General features: G+C 40.0%; 1 protein-coding gene across 4 annotated transcripts in view; it reads right to left on the reverse strand.

Moving 5' to 3' along the window:
• grk3 (G protein-coupled receptor kinase 3) overlaps positions 1 to 23,294 on the reverse strand; it is a 146,402-nt gene that overhangs the window by 76,327 nt on the left and 46,781 nt on the right. For all 4 annotated transcript variants that reach the window (XM_017488806.3, XM_047161141.2, XM_017488804.3 and 1 more), the window contains one exon: positions 21,156 to 21,232. In XM_017488806.3, the coding sequence (XP_017344295.1) occupies positions 21,156 to 21,232 (77 nt within the window). The remainder of the gene's footprint in view (positions 1 to 21,155; positions 21,233 to 23,294) is intronic.

Genomic DNA, 23,294 nt, shown 5'->3' on the forward strand with positions numbered 1-23,294 from the left:
CCATAACTCTGACCACTGTTGGGGTGGGGAGGGGGAGAGAGAGAGGGAGAAGGAGATAGAGGGCGGGAGAAAGAGAGAAAAAAGATGAAAAGGAAGAGATAGAGAAAGTGATGAGTGATGGAAGAGGGGTGGCTAAAGCAGGAGAAGTGAAGGAGAGTGCGAGTGGTGTTGCTAGAGCTGTTATTAACAATTACACTGCATTCTCTTTTATACTGATTATAAAAACCTTTTGATGTGGATTTTTATGTGTCATTTAATTAATCAATAACAGGGGGGTAGCAGGAGCTCCGCTACTACTGCACCACACAGCATTGTGTGCACAACGTTTTTCAGGAGGCCCAATTATCAAAAATATAAACAAGTCCTTTAAAGCCTCTATAATTTTATATATATATATATATATATATATATATATATATATATATATATATATATATATATATATATATATATACAGTGAGGGAAAAAAGTATTTGATCCCCTGCTGATTTTGTATGTTTGCCCACTGACAAAGAAATGATCATTCTATAATTTTAATGGTAGTTGTATTTGAACAGTGACAGACAGAATAACAACAAAAAAATCCAGAAAAACGCATGTCAAAAATGTTATAAATTGATTTGCATTTTAATGAGGGAAATAAGTATTTGACCCCCTCTGCAAAACATGACTTAGTACTTGGTTTAAAAACCCTTGTTGGCAATCACAGAGGTCAGACGTTTCTTGTAGGTGGCCACCAGGTTTGCACACATCTCAGGAGGGATTTTGTCCCACTCCTCTTTGTAGATCTTCTCCAAATCATTAAGGTTTCGAGGCTGACGTTTGGCAACTCGAACCTTCAGCTCCCTCCACAGATTTTCTATGGGATTAAGGTCTGGAGACTGCCTAGGCCACTCCAGGACCTTAATGTGCTTCTTCTTGAGCCACTCCTTTGTTGCCTTGGCCGTGTGTTTTGGGTTATTGTCATGGTGGAATACCCATTCACGACCCATTTTCAATGCCCTGGCTGAGGGAAGGAGGTTCTCACCCAAGATTTGACAGTACATGGCCCCGTCCATCGTCCCTTTGATGCGGTGAAGTTGTCCTGTCCCCTTAGCAGAAAAACACCCCCATAGCATAATGTTTCCACCCCCATGTTTGACGGTGGGGATGGTGTTCCAGGGGTCATAGGCAGCATTCCTCCTCCTCCAAACACGGCGAGTTGAGTTGATGCCAAAGAGCTCCATTTTGGTCTCATCTGACCGCAACACTTTCACCCAGTTGTCCTCTGAATCATTCAGATGTTCATTGGCAAACTTCAGACGGGCATGTATATGTGCTTTCTTGAGCAGCGGACCTTGCGCGCGCTGCAGGATTTTAGTCCTTCACGGCGTAGTGTGTTACCAATTGTTTTCTTGGTGACTATGGTCCCAGCTGCCTTGAGATCATTGACAAGATCCTCCCGTGTAGTTCTGGGCTGATTCCTCACTGTTCTCATGATCAATGCAACTCCACGAGGTGAGATCTTGCATGGAGCCCCAGGCCGAGGGAGACTGACAGTTCTTTTGTGCTTCTTCCATTTGCGAATAATCGCACCAACTGTTGTCCCCTTCTCAACAAGCTGCTTGGCAATGGTCTTGTAGCCCATTCCAGACTTGGTTAGGTCTACAATCTTGTCCCTGACATCCTTGGTGAGCTCTTTGGTCTTGGCCATGGTGGAGAGTTTGGAATCTGATTGATTGACTGCTTCTGTGGACAGGTGTCTTTTATACAGGTAAAAACTGATATTAGGAGCACTCCCTTTAAGAGTGTGCTCCTAATCTCAGCTCGTTACCTGTATAAAAGACACCTGGGAGGCAGAAATCTTTCTGATTGAGAGGGGGTCAAATACTTTTTTCCCTCATTAAAATGCAAATTAATTTATAAAATTTTTGACATGCGTTTTTCTGGATTTTCTTGTTGTTATTCTGTCTCTCACTGTTCAAATACAACTACCATTAAAATTATAGACTGATCATCTCTTTGTCAGTGGGCAAACGTACAAAATCAGCAGTGGATCAAATACTTTTTTCCCCTCACTGTATGTATGTGTATATATATATATATATATATATATATATATATATATATATATATATATATATATATATGTATATATGTATATATATATATATATATGTATATATGTATGTATATATATATATATATATATATATATATATATATATATGTATATATGTATGTATATATATATATATATATATATATATATATATATATATATATATATATATGTATATATATGTATATATATATATATATATATATATATATAAAGCCAAATGTGAAAGAATGTTTAATGCTATTATGTCCCTATGATAACTCAAGTTATTAACATTAACTCTTAATAAAGAGAAAGTTCAGGTTTTTTCCTGTTTTAAAAATTCTATGGTAATCAGGGATTCAAGGAAGTAAAAAGCAATTAAAACTGAAAGCCATGCTAATTCTCAGTATGTGTTGTGTATGGACACTGACTGGATGATAAAATATCACTTTAAAGCCAGAAATAAGTTTTATTTTAAAAGTAACCCAGCTGAAGTATTTTTCCCTCCCATTTGTCTCCCAATGTTTAGCCAATTCCCACCCACTAACAAAACACAAAGCCACCGCATTATGTCAAACTGCTTCTAATGCTGCTGAACACACAAGGGAGGAAAACTACCCTCTTCTGAATACATGGGCTCAGAGACACCCATGACTGGCTAGTGTTCAAGTACGTTCTTGGAGTGTTGCCCATTATTGGCTATGGCATCCTCTGAATTTGAACTCTCTTGAAATCTCTTGGTGAAAGAATGAATGCTTTTCTGTTGTGCCACTCAGGAGTCACACCTTTGAATAAAGTTGTGTATGAGTGACACAGAGATTGTCCTCAATCAGCTCTGGTGCACAGTAATGCTACTGTTTCCATCAACAGAAATTATGCGGTAAGATGCTATTAGGAGAACTGGATGGGTGTATGACAGCAGACCACTACAGACAGCTAGGGAAATAAAGGATAAGGAAATGAGAAGGGAGCTCATCTATTTGTACAATTATAAACAAGTCTGTTTGGATGAATTCACCCTCACAGCAGAATATTAAAGAAAAATAGTAATGCTTATGCCTTAGATCAGTGTTTCTCACTGCGGATTATCGCAAAAGACCCCTAGTGGTCTGCGAGTAAATGTAGTAAAATATCATTTTTAAAACTGTGTTTCTCAAAGTACACGATTCCAAATGTAGTTCTAGGTGTATTATTTCAAAATAATTAATTTAATTTAATTTTTAAAAACGATAAGCGTGACTTAAAGAAAATGTAGAATTGTGCTGTGTGCGTGTACATTCAGCCTACTAAATTTCTCGTTATACGTAGGATACTCATTTTTCAAACTGCGAAGATAATGGATATGTGGCTGAAGACAGGACCAATTAAAGGAAAATCAAGTGAAACATTTACACAACAGGCAAGGTACAACGCATTGCTGGAAGTGGAGCTAGCATCGCAGTTGAGTCCCATGGTTTGCCACCAGATGACAGGAAAAGTTGTGAAACTCGACATGAAGAAAAATCCATTGTGAAACGAAAATACCATAGTGATTATGTAAAATTAGGATTTTTTTGGACTGGGGATGAGGAGGATCCCTAACCCCGTTTGTGATTTGTGCTACGAATCGTTGGCTAACGATGCTATGAAACCAGCTAAACTCAAGCAGTATTTGGAAAGTAAACACAAGTACATGGGGAAATGTATTGAATTTTTTGAGAGAAAACGAGATGAACTTAACAGACACATGATAAAGAAGGCCTCACAGTCTTTTGTACCTGGGGAAAATGCAAAGTCTACAGAGGGCTCATACATGGTATCACTGTTGAATGCAGGAACACCTCATTCCATTGGTGAGAATTTAATTAAATCAGCTGCCAAAGTTATCGCTGACATATTGCTGGGGGAGAAAGCAAGCACTGAAATTCACAAGGTACCTCTGTCCAATGACACTGTCCAGCAACGAATAGCAGCTATAGCTGAAAACATTTGAAATCAGCCAATGACATCTGTGCCAAAACCAGTATCTCTCCCTACATATTAGGAATAAGGCAAATCTGCTGTTTAGTACGGTACATTTATGCTGGCGGAGTGAATGATGAATTTATTTTTTGCCGTTCACAGCCAACCAACACTACAGGGCAAGCAATTTTTGACTCACTCAATGATTTTATTGTGCAGCATAACCTTGACTGGATGTGTTGGCATACGCGCAGATGGTGCAACTGCAATGACCGCAAAGTACAAGGGACTAGCCACACATGTAAGCGCAGTAGTACCAAATGCCACAGCAATACACTGTTGCATTCACAGAGAACAACTGGCTGTGAAAGAAATGCCAGAGGTTCTCAAAACAGTACTGTATGAGTCTCTGAAAATGGTTAATAAAATCAAAATCGCTGAACACACATCTTTTTAAAGCACTATGTGAAGAAATGGGAAGTGAACATACAAAACGTCTTTCATACTGAAGTCCGCTGGCTTCCGCGTAGGGAAAATTCCTTTTCTAGCTACTAGTAGGATTTCTTGATGTCAGCCACTTCCTCTATCTGCCGATAACGCATCCCATGAAGAGGATTAGTCTTCCATAATCTCCTCTTCCTCCTCAACACCCTCTGTCTTCTGCTGCCTGAGGCATTCTCTTAGCAGTTCACCCCAATGGGCCATCTTCCTGATGTATTCATGGATGCTCCTTGTTTCATCTGGATAGTGGCTCTGACACTCACTAATCCTCACCCTCCCTCTTTTTGTTGCTCATAGAGTCCCAAGGTGATGGATTTTGGGTGGAACCCTCCGTGCATTGTGTGGAGTTTTCGTGCCTTAACATCAGTGGCATCTATTTTCTCCTGTGGCCAGCTTATTATTCCAGCTGGGTATCTGATGACTGGTAGGGCATACATATTGATGTCCTGGATCTTATTTATACCATGAGCCTGCTTCTCAGCACCTGTCTTACACTCTGGAGGTATTTGGCTGTAGCTGATCTCCCTGCATCCTCATCGTGGTTCCCATTGGCCTGTGGGATACCAAGGTACTTTGTAGCTGCCCTGTATATCTGCTATCCTGCCTTTTGGTAACTCAAACCCTTCAGTCCTGATCACCTTCCCACTCTTTGCCATAATGCAGCCGCACTTATCCAGTCCGAATTACTTCCTGATGTCCTTGCTGTAGATCCTGGCCAGATTTACCAGTGAATTGATATCTTGTTCACTCCTGGTGTACAGCTTGATGTACATCCATATATAAGAGGTGGCTGATGGTCACGCCACTTATGAATCTGTATCCATATCCACTCTTTGCAATGATCTGCCTGAGGAGGTTCAGGCCTATACAGAACAGCAGTGGGCATCACCTTGATATATGCTGCACTTGATGGGGACTTGTGCGATGGCCTTGGAGCTCGTTATGAAGGTTATCAGTGCTCTAATAGCCTTGTACAGTGCCAAACACTCTAGGATATATGTGGGGCATTAAGTTATAGGCTTTCTTGACCCTCTGGTGTTGTTTCCAAAGCTCTTGAGCTTTGCTCATGTGCCGACTCATGTGCCTGCTCACCTTAGCTGCTATGATGCCCGAGAGGAGTTTCCATGTTGTGGAGAAGCAATTTATTGGTTGGTAGTTTGATGGTGGTGCACCTTCGTGGGGATCTTTCATGATCAGAACTGTCCTGCCCTGTGTTAGCTACTGGGTGAGTGCCTGTTGTTAGCAACTCATTTGTGCTACCAAGCAATCAGAGTTAGCTTCTTCAGCCAATAGGTGTGGATCATGTCAGGTCCTGGTGCTGTCCAGCTCTTCATGCCTGAGACTTGTTGGAAGTTTACCTTTGTGACGATGACTGGTTCTTGTTCTGAGAGGTTGCTGTGGGCCGCTCTTGGGTCTACCAGCCATTTGGCATTGATGTTGTGCGATACCTCTTTCTCCCGTATGTCCTTCTAGTATTGCTCAATCTGAGCCCTGGGCAGGTCAGTCTTTCTGCTGTTGTTCCCTCCTGTAGCTGGGAGTATACCTAAAAAGGTCTTTGGAGAACAGGTCAGTTATTCTCTTGGCCTCTGCTTCTCTGGTGTATCTCTTCAGCCTAGCAGCCAGAGCTGAGAGTCCATGTTGAACAGTCTCTAAGGCCTCACTTATATACATTTTGTTGTACTTATCCCTCCAGGACTTGTCTCTCATGACACCCTTCTGCACCTCTGTTAGCTGACTAATATCAGGTTTTCCTTGATCTTTGCTTCCAACCTTTTTCTCCATGGAGGCCACTCTATGCTGGTTGCATTATTGCACATTTACATTACATTACATTTATTCACTTAGCAGACGCTTTTATCCAAAGCGATTTACAAATGAGAAAGATACAAGCAAAAATGAGAAAGACACAAGCAAATACATACATATCATAGCAATTACACATACATACATATAACTTCAGCAAAAAAAGAAACGTCCCTTTTTCGGGAGACTGTATTTTAAAGATAATTTGATAAAATCCAAATAAGCTTTACAGATCTTTATTGGAAAACTGATTAAACAATCAATGTTCCTCATGCTGTTCAATGAACTATAAACAATTAGTGCACATGAACCTATGGAACAGTCCTTAAGACACAGACAGTTTATAGGTGGTAGGCAATTAAGGTCACAGTTACAATAACTTGGGACACTAAAGAGAGACCTTTCTACTGACTCTACTGAACATGCATTAGCGCTGCTGCAGGGAGGCATGAGTACTGCATTTGTCGCCAGAGCAATACTTATTCCCCCCCACTGTGTGTGTGTGTGTGTGTGTGTGTGTGTGTGTGGTGTGGGGAACATAACAAAAAGTTCAGTGTTGACCTGGCCTTCAAATTTCTCTAGATCTCAATCCATGGGACCTTCTGAACAAACAAGTCCAATGCATGGAGGTCCCACCTCGCAACTTCTAGGACTTTAAGGATCTGCTGTTAACGTCTTGGACTTGTCCATACCTCAAGGGGACCTACACAATATTGGGCGGGTGTTTTAATGTTATGGCTGATTGTGTGTGTACGTACCTACAGTATCTCACAAAAATGAGTACACCCCTCACATTTGTGTAAATATTTGATTATATCTTTTCATGTGACAACACTGAATAAATGACACTTTGCTACAGTGTAAAGTAGTGAGTGTACAGCTTGTATAACAGTGTAAATTTTCCGTCCCCTCAAAATAACTCAACACACAGCCATTAATGTCTAAACAGCTGGCAACAAAAGTGAGTACACCCCTAAGTGAAAATGTCCAAATTGGGCCCAAAGTGTCAATATTTTGTGTGGCCACCATTATTCTCCAGCACTGCCTTGACCTTCTTGGGCATGGAGTTCACCAGAGCTTCACAGGTTGCCACTGGAGTCCTCTTTCACTCCTCCATGACGACATCACGGAGCTAGGGGAGGTTAGAGACCTTCTCTTTGAGGATGCCCCACAGAAGCTCAATAGGGTTTAGTCCATCACCTTCACCCTCAGCTTCTTTAGCAAGGCAGTGGTCATCTTGGAGGTGTGTTTGGGGTCTTTATCATGCTGGAATACTGCCCTGCATCCCAGTCTCTGAAGGGAGGGGATCATGATCTGCTTCAGTATGTCACAGTACATGTTGGCATTCATGGTTCCCTCAATGAACTGTAGCTCTCCAGTGACGGCAGTACTCATGCAGCCCCAGACCATGACACTCCCACCACCATGCTTGACTGAAGGCAAGACGCACTTGTCTTTGTACTCCTCACCTGGTTGCTGCCACACACGCTTGACACCATCTGAACAAATTAGGTTATTTTGAACTCATCAGACCACAGGACATGGTTCCAGTAATCCATGTCCCTAGTCTGCTGGTCTTCAGCAAATTGTTTGCAGGCTTTCTTGTGCATCATCTTTAGAAGAGGCTTCCTTCTGGGACAACAGCCATGCAGACAAATTTGATGCAGTGTGCGGCATATGGTCTGAGCACTGACAGGCTGACCCCCCCACCCCTTCAACCTCTGCAGCAATGCTGGCAGCACTCATACGTCTATTTCCCAAGAACAACCTCCAGAGATGACGCTGAGCACATGCACTCATCTACTTTGATTGACTATGGTGAGGCCTGTTCTGAGTGGAACCTGTCCTGTTAAACCGCTGTATGTTCTTGGCCACCGTGCTACAGCTCAGTGTCAGGGTCTTGGCAATCTCCTTATAGCCTAGGCCATCTTTATGTAGAGCAACAATTCTTTTTTTCAGATCCTCAGAGAGTTCTTTGCCATGAGGTGCCATGTTGAACTTCCAGTGACCAGTATGAGGGAGTGTGAGAGCGATGACACCAAATTTAACACACCTGCTCCCCATTCACACCTGAGACCTTGTAACACTAACAAGTCACATGACACCGGGAGGGAAAATGGCTAATTGGGCCCAATTTGGACATTTTCACTTAGGGGTGTACTCATTTTTGTTGCCAGCGGTTTAGACATTAATGGCTGTGTGTTGAGTTATTGTGAGGGGACGGCAAATTTACACTGTTATACAAGCTGTACACTCACTACTTTACACTGTAGCAAATTGTCATTTATTCAGTGTTGTCACATGAAAAGATATAATCAAATATTTACAAAAATGTGAGGGGTGCATCACTTTTGTGAGATACTGTATGTATACATATATACACACATATACAAACACTCATATGAGAGAGAGTGTGTGACATCTTCATTACCTGGACGTTTCCGGTTAGTTGTCACACGCATTCAAAACAACAGCAAGAGGCACTTTATGCAAATGAGATTGCGATAACATATCTAATCGTGCCATTAAAAATGTCAACATTAAAATGAGGACCATGTTGTTCAGTGCCTGGATGCTCCCTTGGGCCAGAGATTAACCTACTTATGTAAATTAAAGTGTTTCAATTTCCGAAAAACAAAACGCAGACGCACCTTCATTGAAGAGGTGAAGCGAGAAGGTTGGATACCAATTAGCAACTCTAGGATATGTAGCACATATTTTATCTCTGGTAAGTAAAGGACATTTCTACCATTTAATTATTTGCATTTCTTTACGTGCACTATTTAAGTATGGTGCAGCATAATTTGAGCTCAGTCATTGTTTTCTTATGTAGCTAGCTAGCGTTTTGACATGTTTGTAGTGAACATTGCAGGTTTGCATTTCCATTTCTAATTGTTCTGTGGGTTATAATTAGGAAAGAAGCAGTTCACAGTTTTCTAGCTATCTAGTCAGCCGACAGATGCGATGAGTAACACTTTACAATAACGAGTATGTTGTTGACACAGTTTGACTTGCTCCAACTTCCTCAAGCACAAGATATCTCTCTTGTAGACGCAGTCGGTATCAACCAGATCTGTGTCTGTAACAAGTAAAACATTAGTTGTAAAAGTTAGTGCTAAAAGACAAATTGTTTGCCTTTATAATTACCCTCACGTGACATAAGTGCAATATATGCATTATAAATGTGTCACAGAAGTAAGCCCAAAATAATGTTAACTTGAAGTGTAGCCAACGTTAAAGCATGTGTACAGTTCAAATATCAGACGGCATAAAAACGGACGTGTGTGAGAGAGAGAAAGTGTGTGTGTTCTGTCAGCGTTTTAGTCAGTACATTTAATATTCTTGTAGGCAATACTAAAAAAGAAAATATTTATATGTAATGAAGAAATACTGATTAATTCATTACTTAATTCAAATGTGTACATCGGTTCTACATGATCAAACCAAGTTACATTTACATAATTTGTTGATGTTATTCCATCATGTATTTTCAATGGCCTGAATAAAATTTAACTCCACACTCTCACCAAAGCTGAAGATGGAACCCTGGTCACCGGCATTCTGCAACTGTGACATTACCACTGCACTATTCTACAACATGTTTTACAACCCCACAAGATTTCATAAAGTAAGTGGTTTATGTTAATACTGCGTAAATTGATCATTTTCACAAAGCTCACGATTAATTGTTTAAATTAAATTTAGTATTAGCAATGAAAATCATGTTTTGATGAGAAACGTAATTTTTTTCTTAAATCTAAACATCCACATATTCCATTTATTTTCAGTGTAATTAATGTAGGGTATTAGACAACTAGGCTTCCGCTCCCATGCAGAGTAATCCAACTTTTCTATCATTTTTATTTAACTGCAAGGACAAAATAATACAAGATTAATACAAGATACAATTACATAAATAAGAATGCACATCTTCCTAAAGTTTAATAAAATAAAAAGTGGTACATTATGCACTACATGTAAAAGTAAGCACAGAACAGTCTTGATATTTACTATTCGGCTTGAATTAAACAGCAAATGCTTACATGGGCTTTTGAGTATTAAATTTGGTTCTGTAAATATGACTTGTTTTTAACTTAGATTGTGTTTTCTTGTATTCTCCACTGACTGTAACTGTCAAACTGTTCCTGGGTTTTTCTGACCATCCGAACCAATTTCCTCTCAGCTGAGTGTGACAGTTTGGGTCTTCTTCCAGGCCTTCGCAAAGTGGCCACACTTCCCAATAACTTGTACTTACGTACAATTGTTTGAACTTGGAATCTGCAGTTTTTTAGAAATGCCTCCAAGAGACATTACTGACAGATCTGCACCATGCTCCTTGGACTGTCCCATTAGTACTGTGTGGTGGTCAATCCAATGAGCGCTGTCAAACAAACCCTTTTTATGTTGGCACAGAGAAGCTGCCAGCTGTAGTCAATTATGATCACTAACAGGAAATTAAGAGGACTTGGCAAATTAAAGGACATTTTGGAACTTTCAGCACCACTGAATTAGTTTGAAGTGATTGTATGTATATTTTTGACCCTGTATGTATAATTTTGGTCCTGTGTTGATTACAAAAAACCCAAATGAATTAAAACTTGTGTACCAAATTCTTGTTTTTTTTAATTAAAGATGTATGTTGTACAATCATTCTGCCCCAGAAAAAAAAAAGTTCAAAGAAATTATTGAAAGCCCAATATTGCCATGACATTCATGTCCATGATAAGTGTATATAAACTTCCGACCACAACTGTATGTGTGTGTGCATGTCCTGTATGTGCTGTGAAAAGGTATTGTGATTTCTCCTGGGTTTTTTTTGTGTCTCACATACTCAATTGCTTCAGAAATTAAAACAAAATCTAAGATAAAACAAAGGCAACCGGAGTGTGTGTGTGTTATATATATATATATATATTTTTTACACACACACACACACACGGGGGAAATAAGTATTGAATGTTTTTCAGTAAATAGTTTTCCAATGAGGCTATTCATATGAAATTTTCACCAGACGTCAGTATTAACTCAAGAAATCTGGAAAAAAAAAAAGTTTTGGACACACTAACTGAAATTTATTTAATACTTAGTGGAGAAACCTTTGTTTGTAATGGCAGCTTCAAAACGCTTCCTGTTTTATTTGAGATGGGAGTGTGTGGCTAATGGTAAACAGCAGCTGGTGTGATCTCGCAAGCATTGTTCCTCTCACAGGCTCCTGCACACCCAACCTGGAGCTCCTGACCATCAAATAATCACCCTTTGTACCTCCCTCAATCATAGTCAGCGCCATTTATATTCCACTTCAGGCGGACACGTACACTGCCTTAAGTGAACTACATGAGGCTCTCACTCAACCCCAGACTCATCACCAGGACGCTGTGCTCATTGTGGCAGGGGACAGAGGTAATCGCAAAAGCGCAGTGACAAACTCCCACCAACATATCACCTGCCCCATCAAGAGTGAAAGGATCCTGGACCATTGCTACACTCCATTCAAAGACAGCTACAAGGCACAGTCTGATCAACAATTTGGGAAATCAGACCATGCTGCCATCTACCTAATGCCTAGGTAAAAACAAAGAAACGGGAAGGTCTGTTTCAGAGGGAGGTTAGGCGCTGAACAGACCAATCAGTGGCCGCATTGCAGGATGCTCTATATTACACACTGTTCAGGCGCAGCTCTGATGACATCAACATGTTTACAGAAGCAGTTGTGGGATTAATCACGAAACTGCCAGATGATACAGTCCACAAAACCATCATCAGAACGTTTCCCAACCAGAAGCTGTGGGTGGATAAAACCATCAGAGCCCTCTGAAATCTCGCACTACTGCCTATAATGCAGGGCTCACCACAGGAAACATAGACAAGGTTGCATCCTACTACATGCACAGTTGTGAAGGAGGCAAAGCAGCACTATGGGAAGAAACTAGAGTCACAGTTCCAACAGGGTGGGGCTCTAGGAGCCTGTAACAGAGCCTGAGAACAAGAACAGACTATAAAAGACCATTGTCCAGATCTCTGGTGGGCAAGCCGAACACTTTTTACTCTTGCTTTGAGGCTGCAGTTAACAGTGCTAATTATGCTAGCAGAGCTAACATTGCTAAGAGCACTAGAGTGTCATTATCTTGGAGCACGATGTCAGAAAGGCTTGCAGGAGAGTGAACACCAGGAAGGCAGTAGGACCAGATGGCATTTCAGATGAAGTACTTACAGCCTGCTCTCACCAGCTAGCACCAATGTTCACAGAGATATTCAACCTCTCCCTGGCACAGCCGGTAATCCCCACATGCTCCAAATAGCCCATTATCGTGCATGTCCCAAAGAAACCCCAGCCTGCCTACCTCAACAATTTCTGCCCAGTAACCCTGACCGTAGTTGTGATGTACTTTGAAAGGCTGGTCAGAGACTTCATCACCTTTTCATTACCCAATAGTCTGAACCCAATACAGTTCACATACCATCCCCAATCGCTCTACCGATGACACAATCTCACTCTATCTAGCCCTGAGCCATCTGAACACCAGGAAGGGAAATTATGTTAAAATGCTATTTGTTGCTTACTGTTCAGGATTTAAAACTAGAATTCCCTCCAAACTCACAACCAAGTTGGAGGACCTGGGACTTAGCCCATCCATGTGTCAGTAGATCTCCAACTTCCTTACAAACAGACCACAAGCAGTAAGGGTGGGCAGACATGTCTCACCCTCAGCACTGGAACCCTGTGTTGTGTCCTGAGCCACCTGCTGTACTCCTTGTACACTTAAGACTGTGTGGCCACATCCAACTCTACCATGACTGTCAAGTTTGCTAATGTCACTGTTGTGGTGGGCTTGATCTCTGATAACAATGAGAAGGACTACCTGGAGGAGATTAAAATCCTGAAGAACCTCATTCTGAAAGACAGCAAGACAAAGGAGTTCACAAATGATTCAAAACAATCATTCCTTGGCACCTGATTGGAATGTTGAACCTGCTGGGTCTGAACACCTCCCTCTGCAACTGGATCTTGGACTTCCTGACTGGGACTCAGTCAGACTTAATGACTCAGTCAGTATGGATCAAGAACAGCATCTCCACACCACGACCACACTCTTCACTGGGCCCCCTAGAGGTCTGTGCTCAGTTCATTGCTGTTCACTCTTCTGGCTCATGACTATGCAGCAATATACAGCTCAAATCACATCAAGTTTATTGATGACATGACCATGGTGTGTCTCATCAGAAACAATGACAATTAAGCATACAGAGTGATTACACAGTGGCTAACAGACTGGTGCAGAGCCAACAACCTGTCTCGGAATGTGACAAAACAAAAGAGATGGTTGGTGACTTCAGGAGAGCACAGAATGACCACGCTCCACTGAACATCAGCGGCTCCTGTATGGACACTGTCAAGAGTACCAAATTCCTTGGTGTTCACCTGACGGAGATTCTCACCTGCTCATTCAACACCAACTCCATAACTAAGAAAGCATCTCTACTTCTGCAAAGGCTGAGAAAAGCCCTTCTCACATCCCCCCATCCTCACCACATTCTATATAGGAGCCATCAAGAGCATCCTGAGCAGCTGCATCATGGCCTGATTTGGAAATTGGATCGCAAGACCCTGCAGTGGATAGCGAGGACAGCTGAATTGAACAACAATATTATACTTGGTCATATCTGTGAGTGGCAAAAGTAAGTGAACCTCTAAGATTAGCAGTTAATTTGAAAGTGAAATTAGAGTCAGGTGTTTTCAGTCAATACGATGGCAATCAGGTGTAAGTGGGCACTTCGATTTATTTAAAGAACAGGAATCTAATAAAGTCTGATCTTCACAACACGTTTGTATCATGATATGAACAATGGAGGTTTCTGAGGACCTCAGAAAAAGAGTTGTTGATGTTCATTAGTCTGGAAAAGGCTAGAAAACCAGCTCTAAAGTGTTTGGATTCCACCATTCCACAGTCATACAGATTGTTTACAAATGGAGGAAATTCAAGATCATTGTTACCATGCCCAGCAGTGGTCAACCAACGAAGATCTCACCAAGAGCAAGGCATGTAATAGTCCACAAGGCATAAAGGAACCCAGGGTAACTTCTAAGCAACTGAAAAGGTATCTCTCATATGGCAAGATTGCCAGGAGAAAGCCACTGCTGTCCAAAAAGAACATTACTGCCTGTCTGCATTTGCTAAAGATCACGTGGACAAGCTAGAAGGTTATTGGAATTTTTTTTGTGGACTGATGAGACCAAAATATAACTTTTTGGTTTAAAATGACAAGCATGCAGCAAGTCATATAAATGTGTAGGTCTTATATAGTTCTGTGTAGTCTCATGTAGTTTTGTGTTATTTTATGTAGCACCATGGTCCTGGGAGAATGCGGTTTCATTTCACTGTGTACTCTACTCACTGTATATGGTTAAAACAATAAAAGCCACCTGACTTGAAGCTCTCAGTAGTGTGACTCATAAGGGGTGTGTCTACATGACAGGCCTTTTTATTTCCCCATTCTGCTCTTAGCTAGTTGTTTTGTCAAAGGCCCATTTTTCTCTGTAGCCCGAGATGCGTTTTTGAATCCTGTGTTCACCACTACTGTGCAGTGCAGCCGCATATTTGCAACTTGCCAACAGCACCAGTGATTTATTTATTTATAGCTCAGATCGAATCAGTAAGGAAAAGCTCCCTGAATGTAGCATAGTGGGCTGCGTGTGGCTTTATGTTTTTGTCAGATTCTATTGACGGACACAAAAGTAATATCAGCACAGATGTGTTATGTGATGTAAGCACTAATGTATGGTTATCTTATCTGGCATTCTCTAGCTTTTAGGTCCACCACTCACTAGCTGTTAGTATCGTAGCATACCAGGAAGCTTGTACACACGAACACACACACACGTTCCTGTTAACGTGGCCAATGAGTGTATATTTGTATATGTACAATTTGCATAACGCGAGTGAAAATAAGCACTGCGTGTTTCCATGGCTTCCATTACTTGGACAGATGCAAATCACACATTTGTCATTCAAATTGAGGCTTGTAATGTAGAGCTGACACAGCAAAGTTGGTTTCCTGTTTCACATTTTTACATATAAACAAAATTGTAGCTTTATGTATAATGCCTGCCGCACATTATACACACATTTTGGTGGAGTGTCACCAAGTTTTATTTTGAGCTCAAACAGGTTTTTTTTTTTTTTTTTTTTTTTTTTTTTTTTTTTTTTTTTTTTTTTTAAGTAGAGCAGTTTCTTTCTACAAAATGCTGCTACAAAAATTATTGACACCCTGACAATAGTAGCACTGAGCCTCTTCCTGTAATGTATAACAAGTGTGGACAGGAATTTTGCATGGTCCTTGTATACCAAACATGCTGATGGTGTGCATGACCATAAAGTTTGTTTTGGCTCTCCTCTGACCCCTACATATGACGCAAATTGTACTTCTAATTATGCTTGGCAAAGTTCAGATGCTGTATTTTGTAAGATGCTCTGATGGAAGTGCTTCTTTCTGGCAAGTTTTCCAAACAAGAGTTATAAAATTATCAATTTTGAAAAGCACAATCAACTAAACTCTAATACTTGATGTAATTTTAACTGGTTAAGTATTTTTTTTTTTTTTTTTTTTTATCTGTTACCTGATTTATACAGGTCAACCACCACCTGTTTATTTTGTGCTGAAAATTCTTTTGCTTTTGCCATAGTAATGGGCCATGGGCAACAAAGGGACTTTACGTGCAACCCCACATTTTACTTGATGGAAGCAGGACATTCTCCTTTTAACTGAGCAAAAGAATTTTTCTCTTCCCATTTAAAATATTCCTTAGGGGTGTAAATAATTTTGGTACACATTTGTGAGATTTTTTTTTTTTTTTTTTTTTTTTTTTTTAAGAGATCATGTCTGTTTTAAGATCACCCATTGAGTTTTAGTTTCGTTTCAGTTAGATTTGATGGTGTATAAATGGTTTTGATCTCATTTTTATCTTTCGAAAATCATTACTTTTAATTTTACTATAATGTGTATTTTCAGTTCTTTGCTTTTGTCAACACTTTATTCAAAATTTGCCATGCTGTCCTCCAAATTGACTTTAAGAACTCTTTCTAAACTATATATTAAGGTTTTCCATTTGTAACTTTCGTGTGTTTCAGTTCAGTTCAATTTCTTTCTTTTTTTTCCATTTCTTGTGATTTTTTTTTCTTCCTGCAGTTAAAACATGGCTTGGGTGATTACATGAGATGGTGAATTTCAGCAAGCAGAACTCTGTTTTTTTTTTTTTTTTTTAAACATACCATCTGATGTTCATTCATGGTTTTTTTTTTTTTTTGATAAAACGTGTATTTAAGACAAGGAGATGATCCACTTATTTGTGCTTCTTGCTGCCTTTTTCAGTCAGAACATGCGCTATGCACACTCATGCACAACAAAGAGCATCAAAACAACATTTAATGTTTGAATTTCGTGATTAAAAAAATACATCATTTGAAAGATGAGACTTTCTTCACAAACAGCTCATTATGAATTCCGACTTTAAATGGTAGAGCACATCACACAGACACGATAGTGTGAACAAGGTCTGTGTGACGCAAACCACGGCATTGATGATATGAAGCAGGCCAAGGCTGCACTCATCGGGGCTCATAATACAGAGACAGAAGGGCGGTGCAGCGCTGAATGTGGAATTAAATTCTAAAAGAAAGACACACTGCTTGATGTGTTGAGTTTATTTGCTTGCGTCTGTGGATTAATTTAATAATTTGATCTGTGAATAAGCGAATACAGTACATTTGTGTGGGAATTTCCCGCATTATAAAGCGGAGCTTTGTGGGAATGGTTTAAATTAGGCGCAATCCCACTCTGAAATTCAAGCCCTGGGAGTGACTGACAGCTAATATTATCCCATATAAAATCTGTATTAAAAGTTAATGTAAAGATGAAGTTTAATTGGTTATATAACACTGGATAGAACAGTGGACTGGTCACTGTATTGGCTCACAGCAGGCGCATACAGTGCAGTAATTAGCTAATGTTTTGTAGAGAAATAAAACCCAGTCGCACCACTACAATTATTTTTCACTCGCACAAATGCTCCCAAATATATTTTGAGGTCACACAGATTAAATTTCGTGGGCATATGCGACCAAAATGGTTGCAATTTTGAGCCTTGACAAGGGGGTCAGAGCACATAGTGAAAGCAAAGGTTCACATACTTTTGTCACTCACAGATATGTAATATTGGATCATTTTCCGCTATTAATAAATGACCAATTATAATATTTTTCTCATTTGTTTAATTGAGTTTGTGTAATCCATGTTTAAGACTTGTGTGAAAATCTGATGATGTTTTAGGTCATATTTATGCAGATATATAGAAAATTAAAGCTGCAAGCAGCGATAAACAGGCCCTCGCACCCGGGTGCACGTTGGGGGTGCTCTGCCAGGGGAAAGCCATTCGATTTTTTGGACTTTGTATAGTTGTTTTTGACATTTTCTTTTTGCCAGCAGGTGGCGCTATGACTATAACTGAATGTTGGCACATAAGTCCTCAGGCCAGGATTTGTATCAAGTATGTGAAGTTTGGTGAAGATTGAACATTGTATGCTTGAGTTATAACAACCTTTTAATAGCAGTAATAGCACGCTTTAGCACTTAGCTAAGTGTTGCTAGCATTAGAATTTTATCATTTAGAATTTGCTGCCATACTGTTGCTAGGAATACATAAGTGTACAACATGCCATTTCCTGTTGCCAGCAGGTGACTATAACTGAATATTGGCATGTAGATGTCTTCAGGCCAGGACATTTATCAAACTTGTGAAGTTTGGAGCAGATTAGACATTGTATGATTGAGTTATAACAACTTCTGTTTCATGGTGAAACAAAAAACTCAAAAGGTTCACAATTTTGCATCATCAAGGGCTTTAGATACGACTGACCGAATATGATGTCGATCTGATGAAATCTCTAGGAGGAGTTCGTTAAAGTACAAGGCAAAAACAGACCAAAATTTAAAATAAGAATGGCTGACTTCCTGTTGAGTTTAGGGCATGGGTTCAAGTAAGGTTTTTAGTAAGGAATGGAATGTTACATGTGTACCGAATTTCGTTCATGTAGGTGAAACGTAGCGCAAGGCCCACAACGTTGAAATTTTGTAGGTGGCACTATTGAGCCCTTTTGCCACACTCAATTCTGGAACCCCTATCAGATGTAAATTTTCACCAGTTCTGACACGTGTGCAAAGTTTTGTGAGTTTTTGGGTATATTTAGGCCCTCTAAAATGCGATTAATTTGAGAAAAGAAGAAGAAGAACAGATCCGACAGGCCCTCACACCATCTGTGCTTGGGCCGTAATTCTAAAGGGTTCAAAAACGTTAAAGCACCACTGTAGCTACAGTGTCGATGTGTTGACCCCTCTGTTGAGTACATTAAATTTGAACATGGATATCAAATGAAAACCCTACAACCTGTTTTGCTGAAGTCAACAGGTTGTAGGGTTTATTTTCTTTTTCTGGTAGTTGTACATATTTGTACATCTGTGATTTGCCCAGATGTTATACCCAAAACTACCAAAAGTTAAATGCCCTTATGTAAACTGTAACATTGTGAAGACAGCACTTATAAAAGCATAAAAGAGAGAATGGGAGAGAAGAGTGAATTCACAGCAGACTAGATCACTGGAGACTTCAGACCTAGAAGTAAGTAAAGTTAATCAAGGCTTGCAGGCCTAATGTGTTCCCATGGCATTTACTTAAAAAGTGGCATATTTTTTTATTCAGCAGAGGAAAGAGACAACCTTCCATTTATATACTTTATATTTAGCTTTTAAGCGGTGATCATACCACAACATACAGTCCACTGTACTGGAAAATTCCACAGATAATCTGGATTTTAAGGTGACTAATGGAGAAATACAAATGTGGAACCTGTCTGAGATTAGAACAATTACCTGTGAAAATAACAGACCCATAAGTTGTGATGGAAACACAGTCACATTAACCCAATAACACACGGGCTAGATGAACATTTGTTACAGATTTGTGTCTATTCCTTTTTAAAGACTTTTAATTAAGTTGTATTGGACTTTATTAGAAATGCATTCTCTCTCTTTTATCCAACAAGCTTCATATATCTGGGTGCCCAGTCCTGAGTGCTGCTCTCAGCGTCAAAATACTTCCAGAAACAGGTTCTGTTATTCATATTTTGTCACTGACTTAATGTCAACATAATGCATAACAAATACAAATACAGTTTGTATTTGAAAGTGTATGTGAATACACTTTCACATACCTAATGGAATTTCCCCAAGGCAACTTACCTTGGTGCCATTCAAAAATTGAACCTTGAACAAAAAAGCTGAAAATAGTTCTAACTGGTAGTTATGAATTAAAGGAAACAAAAAGAAATATAGCTGCAAGCAGCGATGACTGGCCCAAGCACTACGGCGCCATCGCCACCCGGTGGGTGTATGAAAACAATGTATAGTGACGCAGCCCCCGGGTATCAAACATACAGCTCAAATTTAATCTAAAATCACTCATTGCATACAGAATATATGAGACACTTCCTTTTTCGCCATAAATTTATTGCCTCGCCATGGCAAAACCTTTCGATATAGCAAAAATCCCTTCAGAATTTAGCGTCTTCAACAGTTGGGGATAATTTTGTCCATGTTTGGTGACAATCACGTGAATCCCCTATGAAGAGCATTTAAAGTTCAGTGCCTGCAATTTTCAAAAATTCCACATTAAATCCAAAATGGCCAACTTCCTGTTGACTGTCTACTAATGACTGTCATTTTAAAAGTTGTCTGGCATAATGAGAACAATACATGTACTGATCTGGTGACTGTAGGTAAACTAACCCCCCCACTTTTGCCAAAAGGTGGCGCTACAGAGCTCCCCCTCATGATCGTTTCTAAGGCTTTGTCATATCTAACGACCGACAACTCTGATGTGTGATGTTTCATGTAATTTGAAACATGCTAAGAGCCTCAAAAGACCCAATAAGATTATTAAAGTTTGATGCACTGCCATGGCAACAGTATGTAAGATATCAAGAACACTTTCACAGGTCTACATCTGCCGTGTTTTCCCATTATTCTAATGGAGTTTGAAGCAAATTGGGTAAAAATAAAAGGGTGATTTCAAAGCCTTTTGACAAGTTACACACTTCCTGCTGCCAGTTGGTGCCGCTATGACTTTGACTCACAATACTTGCATCCATGTGATTAGCCTCCTTTAATGAACATACAGCTGAAGTTTCATCTAAAATCAGTCAATGTATGCAAAAGTTACTGTTTCCCATTTCTCGCCATAAATTCGTTCCAAAGCCATGGCCAAACCATTTGAGACATCAAAAATCCACTCACAATTAAGCTTCCTTAATGTGAGCTTCATTGAGTTCATGCTGACAGAGTTTGGTGGCGATTGGATGAATTCCCTAGGAGGAGTATATCAAATTCCAGTGTGCGTGTTTTTCAAGCAACCCTAAATAGCAGACTTCCTGTTGGGCGGAGCTAATGGGATCTATATGTGTACCGAGTTTCATATATATGTTTCATACACAGACTAATACGTATCCAAGATTTCAGATTGCGTTCAAGGGGGCACTGTAGAGCCCCACCGCCACGCTTGTGTACCAGCTTTGGCCGGGCCCTAATGGCTGCGGACGGATTCCGACCCATTTGTAAATTTTCAAGGGTTTTTAAGCATGTTAAGAGCCTCAAAACCTTGAAGAAAAATAAGAACAAGAATAAGAAGAATCCTAAAGAAAACACTAGAGCCTTCATACTTTCAGTGCTTAGGCCCTAATTTTGAATAACAAACTGTTGCTACCAAATTATGTACACTTACCAATTTTCTGGTTGAAGATTTTGTCAAAAGTGAGCTCATCTCTCTCTTCCAAGTACTTCTGCATCACACTCCGAATACTGGGGGGAAAAAAGAGAACACAAGAGTGTCAAATATCTGGGGGGGAGATTCTTGACACACCAACATTTTAGCCATGCGGCTTCTGTCTTCTCGTCTGCTCTGGGGCTGTCAAATTAACATTTGAACTTTGAATATTTGTTGAATTTATGATAAAAATGCACACTGGAATGCAAAAAGTGCACATTTGAATTTAAGATGTGTAGCAAGCACTAACACTGATTTTGTTTAACCCTTGTTTAATCTGTTGATCTTTTGTTCAAAAATTTCCCCAAAGCATACTCTGCTCTCATGGATATCAAACAATAGAAAACAAAACACCGGTTTATCAAAAACAGAATTTTTGTTAAATCTAGGTGGGCAACAATTATTGGCTTTAAGTCAATACTTTGTGCTATCTCCCTTTGCCAAGATAACAGCTCTGAGTCTTCTCCTATAATGCCTGATGAGGTTGAAGAATACATGGCAAAGAAATCAGAGACCATTCCTCCATAAAGAATCTCTCCAGATCCTTCAAACGCGCGTGGACTCTCCTCTTCAGTTCCCCCCACAGGTTTTCTGTGGGGTTTAAGTCAGGGAACTGGGATGGCCAGGGCAGGACCTTGATTTTGTGATCAGTAAACCAATTTTGTGCTGATTCTGAAGTACATGTTCGATCACTGCCCTGCTGGAAGATCCATTGTAAGCTTTCTGGCAGAGGTAGTCAGGTTTTCTTTTAATATTTGTTGATATTTGATAGAGTCAATGATCCTAACAAATTGTCCAGGTCCTCTGGCAGAAAAACAGCCACAAAACATTAGAGAGGCACCACCATGCATATTTCCACATTAGTTTAATTGCTATGGATGCTCAGCCCTGAATCAGAATGTAAGATGTAAAAACAATGAAGGGAAATATTGAATGGTCACAGTCATGTGTGTTTTTACAGTTCAGAACTTCTCTTTAAATTAGAGAACATTGCAATATTAGCTGGTACAGTATTTTGATCAGATAATCAGAACGAATCTTGATATCAAACTGGGGTTTTAAAACCAGGCATAGTTCAAAATAAAGTTGCAAACATGAAATTGGAAACTAAATAATCGTGAAACAACCTATGCTTTGCCAAATTAAAAATGTAATACGAGTCAAAAAAGCCAAAGACGTATAAGGAAAATTAAGATCCACTGCCATCAATGTGTACAAGATAAATGTTTTATTAGGCATGTGTGACATTGCTTTACCTGGCTCCATTTTACCATTTAAAAAATCGCGATTAACACCTAGGGCTGGGCGATAAAACTGGTATCAGTATTTATCAAGGGTACACCTTTATCAGTAAGGATAGAAAAAACATTCAGTATAACGCTAGATAAAATGTAAACAGACATGAAGTTTGGTTGCATGAACAACCCTCAAGGGTGCACCGTCCCTGGATCATAAACAGCCTATCATATGCCTTGATAAAGGAGCGTGCTACGAGTGACAAGCAAACAGCCAATAACAAGTTGCGTATCTGGGGGATTCGTTTAAGTCATCGCCATGCGGCATCAGAACACAGGAACACATGCGAAAATGAGTTCACTGCCTGCCAAGGAGATTGTGGAAAAAGGATATCAGCTCACCAATGTGGCAGGTTGTTTTTGGTTTCTTTTCGTGAGACCAACAACAGAAAACCACTGTGTGTATTCTTTGCAAAAAAAAAAAAACCCGCCCCGGTCAAGTACGGAAACAAAACCTGCGAGGGACTTGTAGTGCTCATGCGCAGCGCTCCACACCGTGTGTGACTGAACAGTGGGCAAAGAAGAAATGTGAAATTTTGCCGCTTTGTGGGTTTTCTGTTAAAATGTCGACTCTGGGGAGGACAGTGAATGTCCTCAGAGCAGGAGCTCCACTAGTCAGATGTGGACCTCAGCACAGCGTTATCCGAAAGTGGAAGTTTTATACAAGGCTAGGCTAAATATGCTAACAGGCTGAGCACAAACCAGAGCACCAGGAGTCACATTCTGCGCTATAACGAGATGTTGAGCTCCCTTAAAGTTTGCCTTTTACATTGCACACATTTTGTAACATTTTATTTATGAA

The sequence above is a fragment of the Ictalurus punctatus genome, chromosome 16 (assembly GCF_001660625.3).
Source record: "Ictalurus punctatus breed USDA103 chromosome 16, Coco_2.0, whole genome shotgun sequence".
Lineage (NCBI taxonomy): Eukaryota > Metazoa > Chordata > Actinopteri > Siluriformes > Ictaluridae > Ictalurus > Ictalurus punctatus.